The sequence below is a fragment of the Poecile atricapillus genome, chromosome Z, assembly GCF_030490865.1.
Source record: "Poecile atricapillus isolate bPoeAtr1 chromosome Z, bPoeAtr1.hap1, whole genome shotgun sequence".
Classification (NCBI taxonomy): domain Eukaryota; kingdom Metazoa; phylum Chordata; class Aves; order Passeriformes; family Paridae; genus Poecile; species Poecile atricapillus.
Window position 1 is genome coordinate 75221409 of NC_081289.1, and position 14753 is coordinate 75236161.

A 14753-nucleotide genomic window follows, 5' to 3' on the forward strand; every position below is an offset into this window, starting at 1 on the left:
ATTGAGCAATTGCTTTCAAAAGTCTTCAAAAAAAATCTTTAAATTAATGTCTTTAGGAACTGAAGTGGATGGGAAAAGGAAACCTCTATATTTATCTTAGGGTCATGGATTCTCTTCCTTTGACTTCATTGATGAGCTATTTCAGTTATTCTTATTGCATCAATATTAATAAAAAATCAGTGCAATAAGCTTTACGTTTTGTAAAGCCAGAAACTCTACACAGGGGCTTGGGTGGGTAGAAACAAATGCTTTTATTTGGCCCTTAAAATTGACAGTAATAAAAATACTTCAACTCCACAAAGGCACAAATTTTGAGCTCTTTAATGTGTGTCAACAAACAAATTCCTCATAATTAGATATTTAGCAAACATTTATGAAGAGAAACAAACACAAACTTGAATGGCAACACACTATATCTTAGTTATTACCTACATCTGTGTAGAGGACATCACATTTGACTTCAACACTTGTGTGTCTAGAGATAGATAAATAACCTGCTTCCATTTATGTTTTTTTTAAAATCTTGTGCCTTATTATTCTTTCCCTTGCAAGCTTTGGGGTGGGAGCAGGAGTGGGGGGGGAAATAATGTAACAGTTATATGAAGCTAGGAAATATTTTGGTTCCTTCTCAAAGATTTCCTCAATGTATTAAACTTTTCAAATTTCCAGACTAACATCCAAATAGTTAATGTGCTGAAGAGATCTTGCTCAATTTGTGAGCTAAAGATCTTTTGACTGCTCAGCCAGACATAGGATTTGAGCTGAAATCCAAACTAAAATGGAAGTAAAGTTGTTAACTAGATGATTTTCATTAAAAACAAGAGCAAATTTTTAAGAACCATATGCAAAAAGAAAATGCATGATTCCTGGACAAAATAACATACCTAAAAATATCTCAGAAAGACACCCCTCTAAAAGTTGTCTAAAATTCAATTACTGTATTTTGTGCTGTGGCATTTTACTTTTCTTTTTCTTTTTTGTTTTTGTTTTTTTGTTGTTTTTTTTTTATACAAGGGTCTTGAACTTGCTTCTTTGAACATCCAAAACCATGAAGTTATTGAGCCTCAGTACATCACAGTAGAGTAAACATATAATCTATCTCTGGTTGGTGGACTGGAAAATGAGGGTTAGGGGAGCAAGGGAATCGCCAGACCGTTTAATACAAAGAATATCAAGAATCTTCATTTAATTCCTCTATTCTAGCAAGTTGGAAATACTCACACACACAAGTAAATACTTGTTCGGGTTTGTCTGAAGCTGTTTCCTTATGTTCTTTTTATAAGATTATTTCTTCATCCTATGACAAAAGAAGGACAAAAGAAATAGGGAGTACCGACCCAGGGTCTCTCACAGGTAAATGTATCTGAGAAGAAAACATATCTTTAAGTTAGAGAAATCACCTAGAAAGAAAGCTTCTATCCTGTTGAGAATATTTGCAATCAGATTAGGAATGCACTTCTCTATAAAAAATTCAGTAATTCTCTCTAACAGTACTGTTTATGCCTATGGTACCTACTCCTCTCAAATGAAAATTAGTCAAAGATGTTGTTCAGAATTATTCTTTGACAGCTTACAATATCAGGGATTACTGTAAAAGATGAGAGAATTTGTGATGATTAACCATTCTGTTCAGTTATCAATTTGCAAAACTTGAAGCTGAGATTGCTACTAAATCATTTTTTGTCAACATGTTTATGCAATCAGAGAGTGATTAAAAAGATAAGAAAGCATGATGCTTTCAGGTACTGAAAAATACAGGTCCAGGGTTACCACTGATAAACAAATAAGCTGAATATTTTTTTCCAGCCTTTTAACAAAATATTGCAGATGATTTAAACACAGACCAACCATAGGAATCTATATACATAAATATATTTTCAGCTGGCTATATTTAATAAAATTTTACTGAAATGTTAACATTCAATTTTAAAATGCACATTTCCACAAAATTTAGGAAAGAAGAAAAAAAAAAATTGTTTTAAGAAGCAGCTATTTCACTACTTTGCAGTATGCACCCATTTTTCCAGAATGAGCTTTCCTTAATTCTCTGGGTTTTAACAAAAGGAAAAAGCCCATGATATTTGCCTGTTGAATATCTTTAAAGTCACTGGAGTTAATGTTAGAAATAAGGTGGATTGTTTTACCAGTTAGTTTTACTTCTGAAGCACTGCTCAAATTTATATTAGATAAAAACCATACATACAAGCTATAGGAATAATGCAGAGATATATTTACTGTTTTCTGTTTTCTGAGTGACAGAGTACGCCTGAGCTGCAAAGACAAGTAGTGAAGTTATAATTTAACAGCTCTGACTACATTGTAACACCATATATAATTTGTATCTGTTCAATATATCAAAAATTGCTGGACAATGATACAAATAATGTACATTGCTAATGGCAGTCAGCAAAGAAAGAAAATTCTCAGATGCATCACTTTTCCCTCAGGTAAAGTCTCAGGCTGTGCTTAGTTTAATTATTTTGAGCTATGTGATCAATTAAGGTAGGGACTGCAGCACCGCACATCAACCCTCAGGAATTCTGTGCAGCCACTGGGGAAGTACAGGCTCTACAGAGGATGGTAAAGGTTCCTTTGTGCTGAAGGTGCAGGGGCAGCTTGTCAGAGGCAGTTTCAAATACCCACTGTGTACATGTAATAATTTTCCTAAACACTGTATTTGGGTGCTGGATCACTTGTTAACAGTCTTTACCTTTCTGCCTAATGAATGCTAATGCCCGGGGCCATTGGTACACAGAAGCATTTTACAACTGTGCCATCAATAATTGTGTAATCATGTAATCATGGAGAGCGGGCTAGCTGGCAAGTTCCTGGGTACTGCATATTTGATCAGTTCTGTGAACTGGCTATGATGTAAAAAATATTCTTACCTTCTCTTTATTAATCTAGTATTTTGTTTTACTTGTGGAATTTATTTACATCTTCAGTCCAAAGGATTTATGTCACTGCATTGCTTATAAACTACTAAGATACAGCGACCTACAGCTTCCTTGCTAAGTAAAACCAGAGAAAGAATACTATATTGTTAGTATTTTTTAGATTTTTTTTTCCAGTTCTTAATGGTTTGCCTTATTTTCAGAGCTTTGTATGTGTTAAAAAACCCCAAACCCAATCATTGCAGACCTGAAAGGTCATTTTATATATCAGATTAAGCTCTGACTCTGCTACTAAAATGTATTTTAAGTTGTACGAACTGACCCCTTGCTCCTTCCCTGTGATACTTCTCACAAGAGAACAAAGAGGGAAAAAATATTGAGCTCCTCTTACAAATGTGGCCGAGGAGATTCTTTCGGGGAAAAGAAAGTGTTATTTATTCTCCTTCCTACAATGGCAGTGATTTCCACATGTCTATCTGCGGTGGAGAAAAAAGACTAAAGAAATATTGGATGTGCCTATGCCTATTAAAAGAACTTAGTTCAAAGATGGCAAAAAAATCGGAATTGCTGGGCTTCTTATAATGAAAAGGAATGTAGAGAGTTTGGGTTTATGGTACTTGTTATACCTGGGTCATTCACTTGGCTGATGTACTTTGTATGCTACTAGCACTAATCTACAGATATCGACCTACTGTAAACAAGGCTGGAGGAAGACTATGGAAAGATGAGTTTTTGAGCTATTAATAGCAAAACTTTGAAAACCGTAAAATACTTAGCTAAAAACAAAACAAACGAACGAACAAATAACCCCCTCCAAACTAAAGACATACTCCAAAATTTTTTTAAAAAACAACCCAAGTGTTTTGATTGATTTTTTTTTTTTAACTCCGCCGCTTCAGTAACTTCCTAGCGGAGGGCGAAGAGCAGGAATCGCGGGCAGTTTGGACGACGCTATCGGTGAAGATTAACCCGCAATGTCCTCCTCCACGCTGAGGAAAGCCACAGGGGCATGAGCAGCCCAGCGAGCAGCGGCGCGGCGGAGCCGAGCCCCGCGCAGGATGCGGCCGTGGCTGGGGCCGTGCTGCTCCGCCGCGCCGCTGGGGGGAGTCGGGGCGCTTCCGAACGGGCCGCGCCTGAGGCGGGAGCGCCCCGCGGGCCCGGCCCGGCACGGCCCGGGGAGGCACGGGCCGGGACAGGCACGGCCCGGCCCGGCACGGCCCGGGACAGGCACGGCCCGGGACAGGCACGGCCCGGGGAGGCACGGCCCGGGGCAGGCACGGCCCGGCACGGCGCGGGACAGGCACGGCCTGGCACGGCACGGCCCGGGGAGGCACGGCCCGGCACGGCCCGGGACAGGCACGGCCTGGCACGGCACGGCACGGCACGGCACCGCCGGCGGGTGGAAGCGGCGGGAGGAGGCCCGAGCCCCGTCCCGCCTGCGGGAGCTTCTCACCTGCCCGCGCCGCAACGCCCCCTCCGCGCACCCGCGGGCATTTGGCGGCCGAACGCCGAGCCGGCGCACACCGTGTTCCGCCGCCGGTGGCGGAGCGGAGCCCCCTCCGAGGCTGCGGCAGGTCCGCCCGCGCCCCGCCGGGTCCCGCAGCGCTGCGCTGTGCACCGCGCGTGGCCCGGGGCGTGCGTGCCGAGCCCCGCCGCGAGGGGAATGCGGGCAAGGAGTTTGCTGTTTCGATGGAATTTCTCGGTACACTGTTTTTCGTGGCAGGCGAAAACCCGTCCGCACGGGGGTCCCGCGCAACGCCTGTCGCAGCATCCGGCGTTGAAATGGTTACCTTTAGCAGTAAGGCTGCACAGGAACCACTCCGAGTTCTTAGTAATTCAATTAGTCAGGTTTCCAGAAGGTGGGGTTGGGTATTTTTTTGGCATGGAGGAGGAGAAGCTCGGGACGACGCCTCCCTTCTCGTGTTGCAAGCCAATCAGGTCGACGTGTTAAAAAAAAAAAAAAAAAAAATTAAAAAAAAAAAAAAGAAAAAGGAAAAAATAAAAAAGGGAATCTGTAAGCAAACAGCAAGCTGTGTCCTGACTGGCTGCGCCGGCCAATTCCCCCCCTTTCCAAAGTAAACTGCATGCTAAAATCCCACACGATCAAACAGCAGCCCCCGTGCTTCGAGCTGATTGCCTGCACCTCCTCCTCGTCTTCATCGCTCACGCAGAGCGGCGCCAGAGCGGAGCCTCGCGTGTGCATGTATGTATGCGTGCTGTGTGTGTGTGTGCGTGTGCCTGCCTACCTCGCTGTACCGCGTACACAGCTCTGCGGCTGCCTGTCGCACACACGCATGCACAGAGACAGCTCAGCACGCCAGGCTCCTAGCTTTTCCAGGTTGCTGATGTCGGATTTACACGCAGTGAAGGGACGGGTCATTGCAAAAGGGGGCGTGACTGTTTTAAGATTTTTTTTCCTCCCATAAAGCTTTTTTTTTTTTTTTTTTCAAAACTGACTTTTGCCCCTCCAATCCTCGTCGCTCTTTACGATCCCTCCCTGCCTGCCGCTGCATTCAAGTTTATTTATTTGCCGCTGGCGTGGTATATTTTTCCTTGCTGCTCTTGCTGCTGCTTCAGAGGGGAAAAGGGGAGCAGCTGTTGGGCAAGACCGAGAGGATCTGGGGCGGTTGGGTTTTTTTTTTCGATCTCCTTATGTAGTCATCTGAGGGGTGGATTCTTTTTCTCTCACCTCCTCCCTGCTCCTTCAAACTGTTTTGTCCTTCCGCAGAAGTTGATGCTCACGGGACTGGACCCTGCTTTATCTCAGAGAGGCTCCGGGAGGCTGAATCAGGAGATTTCCGCACCTCGTCGTATCGCTCCATTCGTTCCCCAAGCTGGAGAGGCCAGCCAAGACCAGCATCTTCCGAGGAGTTCGCAGGCTTGATTTTGCACTTCTCCGAGATTTTGCTTTTCTCCACGCCCTCTCATAAAACATTTTTTTTTTTTTTACTTTCATCTCCTTGATTTCCACGCCGCTATATTTCTTGGATTGGCCGTTCTTTTTTTTTTTTTTTCCTGCCCACCCTCCACCCCCTGCGCTTTTTTTTTTTCCCCCCTTGCATTTTCTGGTGCTCAGTCCTTGGTGCATCCACCGCCCAGGAACAGGAAGGACAAGAAAACCACTCCACAAAGTCTCCTTCAAGACACTTCGTGCTGCAGAACAGGCTTCTCAACTCCATCAGCGCAGCAAGCAAACTCCTCAGGGCTTTTGCTTCCCCTCCCCCTCATCCCCCCTTTCCCCCCCCCCCCCCCGTTTTTGTTTGTTGTTCATTGCGGAGGGCCAGAAAGGAAGACACAAACTTTGTACTTTGAAATCTGCGGGTACTTCTCCTCCCGCTCCCAGCCGGCGGCCTTTAATATACTGCCAGGACCCCCCGTGGGCTTCCAGGGGAAAAATCTCCTTCCCCTCCTCCTCCCCGCTTCTCTTCCCCGTCTCCCACTCGTTCGGTCCTTCCATCCCCGCGCACTCCGGCCGTCAGCGAGCCGGGGCCGCTCGCAGTGGGGGAGGAAGCGCTGCTCTCGCCCGCCTGCCGCGCCGGCGGGCCGGTGTATGTCGAGCCGTGGGCTCCGTGCGGGACTCCCGGTGAATGAGCACCGCCCGCCGCTTGCCGCCGCCACCCGTCTCGGCCCCCACCACCCCCTGCCGGGGTGAGGCTTCCTGAGGGGCCGCGGCTCGCTCTCCCCGCCTGCTGACCGTCTGCGGCGCCAGGCGCCCTCCGCTCTCTGCGGCGCGGCACACCGCGGAGCCCACCGCCTCCGCGCTTCGCTTTTTATTCATTCACCCCACAACTCCCGCGCCCCGGCCCGGTTCCGCCTGCTTCTTCCCCGTTCCTTTTTTTTTTTTTTCTTTTTTTTTTTTTTCGTTTCCCTTTTCTTTATTTTTCCCGCATCCCGCCTCGCCGCGCCGCCGGCCGGGCGCGATGCCGCACGTGGAGGTGCTGCTGCTGGCGGCCGCGGCGCTGTGGGTGTGCGTGCGCGGGCAGGAGCCCGGCGCCAAGGCGGTGGCCGACCGCTACGCCGTCTACTGGAACAGCTCCAACCCCAGGTACGCGGGGCGGCCGCGGGCGCGCAGCGGGCGGGGGTCGGCGGGAGGGTGCGCAGCGACGCTCCGGCGCCGGAGACTCCCGTCGAGAGACCGGCTGCGAGATAGAAAGAAAACTTTTCTTTTTACAGCGGTTCAGGGCTGCAGGCAGCAGTGGGTGGTGGGGGTGATTTTCTCCTCTCCTGTCCTTCCTTCCCTCCAAGGCTTCTCCGGGATTGGCAGCCGCCGGCCCGCATAAGCCGGATGGATGCGCTCCCGGCGGGGGGCACGGGCGCCCCTCGCCTCGGGGCAGCCCGTGTCTGCTGCCAGCCCTGCTCCAGGAGCTCGGGAGAAATGAGGGGCACAGGTAGCGGCCCCCCGGTGGTGTCCCAAAGGGTTCCTGCGGCGGGCGTGGTGCCCGCCCGTAGCGGGGAGCCGGCCCCGGCAGGGCTCTGCGCCCTCGGCTGGACCTCCGCGGCGGCCGGGTGAGGCGGCTGTCACGGGCGGCTTTGTCCGGCCGTGCCCTGCGCTGCCCGCCCGGCGGGGGCCTCTCCCGGGCCGGCTGGAGGAGAGGAGGCGAGGTCGCTACGCCGTCCCGGGCCGGGGTCTGCCGGTGCTGCTGGACACAGGCCGGCGCATCGCCGGGGTCCCCGCAGCTGGGGCCGAGTGGTGCTGGTGCAGTCGTCCCGCTCCCCAGGCGCCGGAGGTTTCCTAGCTCCAGGCTCTGAGTGCAGTTCAGCACTGGAAAGGGAAATTTAATTTAATTTTTTTTTTTTTTCTGGAGTTTTCCCTCACGTTTAGCGTCAGAAAATTTCAAACCTTCTCCAAATGGTATCCATTGTTTAGGTAAAAAGTCAGCTGGGAATTAAAGATTTTTACTTTGTCAAATTGCTTGTGTCAGGCTTCTTTTTTATTTTTTTTATTTTTTAATTTTTTTTGTTTTGTTTTGGTTTTTTATTTTTGTAAACCTGTCAGGCTACTCTAAGTAAATTTAGGGACGTTTTATCTTAGGTTATCTCTTTTTTATGCTTCTGATACTACTGTTTGGCTTGAGATTAGCACATTGATTTCTGTCACAGGTCATGGTTGTTAATAGATCTCTGTTGCCTGCAGAAAACTCTGCTGCTCGGTATTCTGGAGCAGGTTTAAAATAGGTGATGCAGAAGTTAATGGGCAGAATTTTCAAGTGCCCAGGGTTAGCTGCTCTGTTCAGCACTTTAATACTGTGCTCTTGGCCTCAACGCCTCAGCAATAAATAGTTGGCACAAAAAACTTCAGACAAAGAAACAGAAACAATCATGTTTGGGTATGATAAACATCTATGATTTGAAATGCCTCTCTCCACATCTTCCTCTTTCTACATGTGTTACTTGAAAAAAACTGAACCAGAGTAAGAAAAGTTGTACCTCACATCACCCATCAAAGAACATATGTCCCAAAAAATTCCTTGCCTGTAAAAAACAGGCTTTTTATTTCTGTTGTTTTGCAAAATGAAATGTAACTGCTAGAAAAAAAGTAATATTCTCAAATCCCATTGGGTAGAAGGAGGATCATTGAAAGAAATAGGTTTGACTAAATGCACACATTGCTGGCATAACAGTTAAAATGCTGTTGTTTTATGTGTGATGATCTTGACTGTACATAGGTAAAGACAGTTGAAGGTACTAGGTATAGTTGGTAGGCATTATGCACTGAATTTTATTTATAAGGATTCCAGTAAGTTAAATCATATATTACTGCTATTAATGGAATCTCTTGTTAATCCAACATCAAACATCAGCAGACTGCAAATAAAACTTAGTTTTGTTATTCTTCCAAACAGTAGAGGAAGTGTTAAATTAAAGATATTTCTAAACCTTCTGCTTTAAAAACAAACATTTCTTGTCTTAAAATACTGCTCTCTCACAATGGATGTATCAATTTGGACATGCCATGTTTACTTGCAAGTTAAAAATATGAGAAAGAGCGGGGTGCAGATGCAATTCTCCTTTGTTTTATACAGCATTTGTGTGTGCTTTCCAAGTAACACGAGCATTACAGAAAAACAGGCAAACACCTGATTGGTACGTGGAAGAGACCCAAAGAAAAGAGACCACTTCTCTTTTGAATTCGTTTTGTCAGAACCTGAGCTGAAGGCAAAATTGTCTTTGGATATCAAAATTTTCAGAGTCCTTAACAATATTGCAGGAATAACTTTGCAGTGATTTATCTTCATCTAGAGGCAGACTCAGGAGACAAACTTATGTCAAAGTAAGTAGAGATGCTTACTTGGTGATAACTATTTGAAATTAGAGGACAAAATGTCCTGTCATTCTCTAAACACAAATACTACCATTTGCATTTGGCTTACTTTTTTATTGTATTTATTCAGAATTAACAAACTGCCATAGAACTAATTAATTCCTTTAAAAAAAATGAAATATTGATAATCTTAAAAATTATAAAGACACTCTAAATCAAAGTTTCATTTAAACCTTAAAGAATTTAATAATGATTGTCCTTCCTTCAGATTTGATGGTTTAATTTTTATTAGTTTTAGACTCCAGCGACTTACTGAAACACGTAAAAATTTCATTCTCATTGAAAGACACATTAGCAAATTGTTGAGTGGCCCAGTTGATATGTGCTCCTGGTGTGAACAATGCTTGGTAAATAAAAAAGTCATGGGCATTTATTAGCAAAATTCATATTACATTGCTTGGTTAGTTGCCAAAGTTCAGCTAGAGCTATTAGAAAGTGTATGGCCATTATTGTCAGCTTGTATGAATAACAAAATTGTGTATTTTTAGAGTCAAAGTCAGTTCTTGAAAATGTTTAAAGTATTGCTGTGCCTTACTTTTCTTCCATAAATGCTGTAGTCCAAGTCCAGGCGAGAATATGCTCAGGTATTAAAATTTTGAAGTATAACTAAAATAACAATTTTTAGTTGTTTTTGGGTTTTTTTACTTTTTTTTGATCAAAAATTAATTCTCAAGTGAGCTCAAAAATGTGATTTTTTTTATTTGTTTATTTATGTAGGTTTGCAATTAAGTGTAGAAAAATTCTAACTGTCACCTTAAAGTGCATTAGTCTTTCGGCACTGTTTGCAGATATGTTTTCTTATATGGGACTACAGACTATTATCATCAGGGAACATTTTTCTGAATACAACACTCAGTTTTGGAATGGAGCATATTAATTTAATCTCGATTGGTAGAGTCCTTTTAATTAGAATTCAGACTGAATGTTGTATACCAGGGCCAAATTTTGAAGTGGTGTGCCTGCTTCATGCCTGCTAGTGTTTTTAATCTTGTCACAGTTCAAGCTGAACTACTTGTTGTAATTATTGCTACGTTTTTCTGCTTGCCAGGATTATACTTTAAGATTATGGTTTCTTTTTAGGTATTTCCCTGTAAGTTGTTTCAGTGTCAGGTTATGTAGCTTCATAAATTGTTAGTTAGTTTCAGGGTGGTTAAAAGTACTTGAATTGCAAGTCTAGTTTCTGATCATACATAGAGGCTGTAGCTTCTAGTCTCAGAAAAGCAAGTATTTTTTATTAGGAGTATTATTGGGTTTGGCTGCATTTTATACAATAAAATGGTATATCAAATCCATAGACAAATTATTGTAGAGACATAAGATGCTGATTTTTTTTCTCTTTGTGTAATTACGTGGATAAAATCAAGAAATCGGGTGGTAATTAGAGAATTTAGGTACTGAAAAGTAATTTCAACTTCAACTGTTGATTTCCCATAACTAGACTGGATAGCATAATTTGGTCAGTGTTGCTTGAGGCTTTTTTACATAAATATTTAGGGGCAGCAAATAGAAAAATAAGTGGATACTTCTGAAAATTCTATGCAGAGACCAGAATTTTACAACCTGGATTTCTCAGCCTACGTGGATTTTGAAGCTGAGTATTTAGTCACTGTTTCAGAAAAGCATCTAACTTCTTTGAACTCAATCCTTACACACCTAAGTTCTGCTGCAGTTGTGTGGGTGGATAAATGTGTGCTTAAGTGGCTCCCTGGGCCAGCCTGATCCACAGATTTAGTTTTGAGAGGCTCTGGATGTGGCAGCTCACACACACCTGGCACTTTTTGGAGCACACTCGTGGAGAGATGGAAGATGATGGATGTCTGAGTGTTTTGCCATCTGTTATTTATTTGTGGATTTCACCATAGCATGTTGGTCGTATATGCTGAGGTCATGTGGCTGTTTTTTTGTTGGGTTTTTCTTGGTTTTTTGTGTTCTGTATAGATATAGTTCTGCCTATGTACAGAGCTGAGGGAAGCCATGCAGAAATAGCTGTAAAAAAGCAGTTACACATGTTAAGAAAACTCAGAAGTTGTGGATGAAGAAGGGTAAAGTCCAGGTGTTTACTTCAATGTTGGTGTTATGTATAAATTTCGTATGTCAAGGGAAGCATAGGAGCCTAAGTACTTGGGGATACATACACATCCATGTATATATATTACATGTACATATAAACCTATTTTGAAACAGCATAGCTTGCATTTTGAGAGCTTTTTATCCGGCAGCTTGCTCTGACAGCTGAAGAAATCTCTGACTAGTTCCTTGTAATTAAAAGATCAGTAGTAGAGCCGTCAATTCTTTACACCTACTTTCCCTGCTTTTAATAGTTTCATTAATACCTTGTGTCTCCAAAAGAACGTTGGTGTTTATTTTAAAAGTGGGTGTTTGAAACGATTTGAAACCTTCTATGGAAAAATTGCACAAAGAACAATAGTTCCACTGGCCTCCACCTCTGTATGAAAGACACCTTGTTAAAGTGGTACCTGATCTTCATAAAATGCATCTTATTACATCTTTCCCGAATGCAGGTAGTCAGGACACTTCATTGCGTTCTCTCTTCTAGCCCTATGTGCTTTTTGAGAGGGTCAGATAAAGATGAGCCTTCCTTTCTCTCCCCTGTTGCTATGATCCCAGCAATCTAGCAGCTTCATGCTGGGCTGAAAAAATGAATGAATGCAATTAGTCCTTCAGGAGTCATGGTCATTGCATTCATATGGACAGGCATACATAATGTATATGGCATATGTAATGAGAATATGTATGCATTTCAATATTTGTATATATATGCTTACATATACATACGTACATATACACGTGTGTATGTATGCATGGGAAAGTATCATTAGGTGGTGATGTGTATCATCATATTTTGTGAAAGGAAAAAATCGGAATTTTTAAAATTTTATTCTTTGGTGTTTAGAAAGTGAATGGAATTTCCATCAAATTTCCAGGTCTAATCTTCTGGCTAAGGTATTTTGTGTCATAGTTCAAAGCAGTAATAAGAGAATTATATGTAGATTCTCTGTTTTATTTCTTGGTCATCTTCCCAGTTTGCTGTTTCTTCACATGCTGGTAGTTCCCAGGTCAGTAGGTGGGCAGGTAGGAAAGCTAGCACTCAGGCACACCCATGTAAAATGGAACAGAGCAGAATTACATGAGTATGCTCTGAGAACTGTCCGAGCTTATTTGAGTTCTGTGTGACTTCTTCCAACACCAGTCTCTTGCTGGGAGGAGGACTGCAGCATTGTTGAAATACTAGACTACCAAGAAAACACATAAAGAAGGTTGGTCATTGGGAACAGCTGGGAGAAGATGCTAACAAAGACACAACCTTTCCTGGTGAAACCATGAATAGACAGTAGTTCGTCTGTGCCTTTGAGATATGCCCCCATTGCTTTGGGTTACTGTTTTTCAATTTAATTTTTTTTTTCAATGAAATTAGAAGTATTTTAGATCTGTGATTTTCTTCCAATAAGCACTCTGCTCTTCTACCCAGTTCTGACCATTGTTTTTAAAAAATATCTTTAGTCTCATGCTTAATCTAATATTCGAGAGTTTCTGAATAGTCCAATTCACTTCTGAGAATAAAGGGCCCTGTTTTGTGCAAGGTTTTGTTGCACTTGTGCTTAAAATTTAGTCAGTCAGCAGCACACCAACATAATGAAATGAAAATGTTTGGTTTGAAATAAACAGACCAGTTATTGAAGTTGCATTCTGATGGTATTACAGTTGTTATGAGTAAGGCATACTGTAAGGTACTTCAGCACAGCTGAATGGAAGAATAGAATCATTCACGCATTAGGAGTCTTCCTTGCATTTTTTCACTCTCCCTTTTCATTGTAGTCTGTCCAAGGTAGATTATGGTTGAGCTCATTTAGAATGGTGTGTATTACTTTACAGTGTGCAAACACCTATAGATATCTGAAATCCCTTTTTTTAGAAAAAAAAAAAAAAAAGATTGAGCCTAGATTGTTTCGTTAGAAAAGCACAAATTCCCATTCCTGTATATTTTAGAAAATGTGAAAATATGTGTGTAAGAAAACCCCCACTGTTCCGTGAGGATTGAAATTGTATTTCTCCACCACAGAATGCTAGAAAAATACAGTCAAAGAAAAATACACCCCAATATATATATTGTAAGTGTATATATTTAATCTGGGGAAACATCCCATTGACAGGCTGATGAAAATACCTTGTTAGATGCTACTTTTATGAAGATAATGAATTTATTTCAGACTGCTGCAAAATGTAGAGACATAGTTTGGTGTCCATATTCTGTTAACTGCAAAGAGCTTTATAGCCATTTTTCTGCTTAAATGCATGACCAGTAAAAATGCTGTAAAAAGAAAAATCAGCTAACGAGAAGATGCACAAGCATCCTGTTAATTACAATAGGATTGAATTCCTAATACCAATTAAAGAAAATTCTCCAGGTTCTACTATTTTTACTTGAAAATTACAATTCTTATTGTCACTTGCATTATAATATAGTAGAAGAATTTTCCTATGCTGACATATTCTGTGGAAAAAGGACCTTAGACTCACAAAACCTGTAAGTAAGTTATTTTTCATGTTAATTTTCTTTTCCATCATTAGATCAGCATATTAAAATGTTTATCAGTAGTATCTGCAGTAAAAAAAAAAAAATTATGTTTCTCACTAAATAACTTTATTTTTTGTTTGTTTTCATCAGAATTTTGAAGAACCATCTTATTTAATAGGCACCATCTTTACGTTTTGATTACAGTGATGAAATGGTGCAGAGTGTAGAGAAGAAATTATTTTTTTATCAATCATCTGGTGAGGCAAAAAGAAAAAAGAGTATGAGATACATTTACTTTGGTGCTGGTAACTCTTTGCTAAAATGTATTTTTTTCATTCTGAAAGATAAAATTTGAACTCATGGCATTTAAAAGGATGCATGTTTTGACAGAATATATTTTGTGCCATAATTAATGTTTGCTGCGGTGCATTGACCTTCTTTATTCATGAAAATAATATAATACTTCCTCCCTGAAATTACTTTGTTTTCCTTGTTTGGGGGTGGCTGCTGGCTGTAGCAGGCGTGTTCACATGGTGTGAGCTGTTCATGAGTAGTAGTTGAGCACTGCAGCCATTCCCTGGTGGGTAGCAATGAAGCACTACCTTTTTGGTTTTGTGGACTTCAAAGTAGCATTTTTCATATTCATGTTGCAATTTAGGAGAATTTAATTTTCTTTACATTCACATCATATTGTCTTGTCACACAGGGACTTGCTAAGAAATAGATAAATATTGTTATTATAATGATATTATTGTACATAGGATTTATGTTTTAATTTTTACTTGGAATTTGTTTCAAAATAAATAAATTTGTGTATTTTTTCTCAATGGGTGTCTTTGAAACTGGAGCTGAATACATTCTAACTCTTTTAATCAAAACTAAACAAAAAAAAAATCCCCAAATTGTTCAATGTCTAATATTTTGTTGGCTTTGTAGTACTGTATAAATAAAATACAGATTTTTTTTTTTTTTGGTGAGGAGACAAAAAAAGCAAGCATTT

The 14753-nt window shown here is 41.9% G+C and overlaps 2 protein-coding genes across 3 annotated transcripts in view; one reads left to right on the plus strand and one right to left on the minus strand.

The window, feature by feature from the left end:
• Positions 1-3858: 3858 nt before the first annotated feature.
• Positions 3859-5304, minus strand: LOC131572608 (basic proline-rich protein-like). Its single transcript, XM_058825854.1, has 2 exons — positions 5141-5304; positions 3859-4808 (listed from the first exon to the last, which is right to left on the minus strand). Exon 2 carries the CDS (start codon positions 4663-4665, stop codon positions 3859-3861), a length of 807 nt encoding a protein of 268 aa, XP_058681837.1. The 5' UTR covers positions 4666-4808; positions 5141-5304.
• Positions 5305-6733: 1429 nt separating this feature from the next.
• EFNA5 (ephrin A5) overlaps positions 6734-14753 on the plus strand; it is a 210624-nt gene continuing 202604 nt past the window's right edge. For both annotated transcript variants that reach the window (XM_058827037.1, XM_058827038.1), the window contains exon 1: positions 6734-6939. In XM_058827037.1, coding sequence (XP_058683020.1) covers positions 6815-6939 — 125 coding nt within the window. In that variant the 5' untranslated portion in view covers positions 6734-6814. The remainder of the gene's footprint in view (positions 6940-14753) is intronic.

Bases quoted from the DNA above. Each gene is read 5' to 3' on its own strand.
- LOC131572608 (XM_058825854.1), bottom strand. From the start codon at position 4,665: ATGCTGCGACAGGCGTTGCGCGGGACCCCCGTGCGGACGGGTTTTCGC.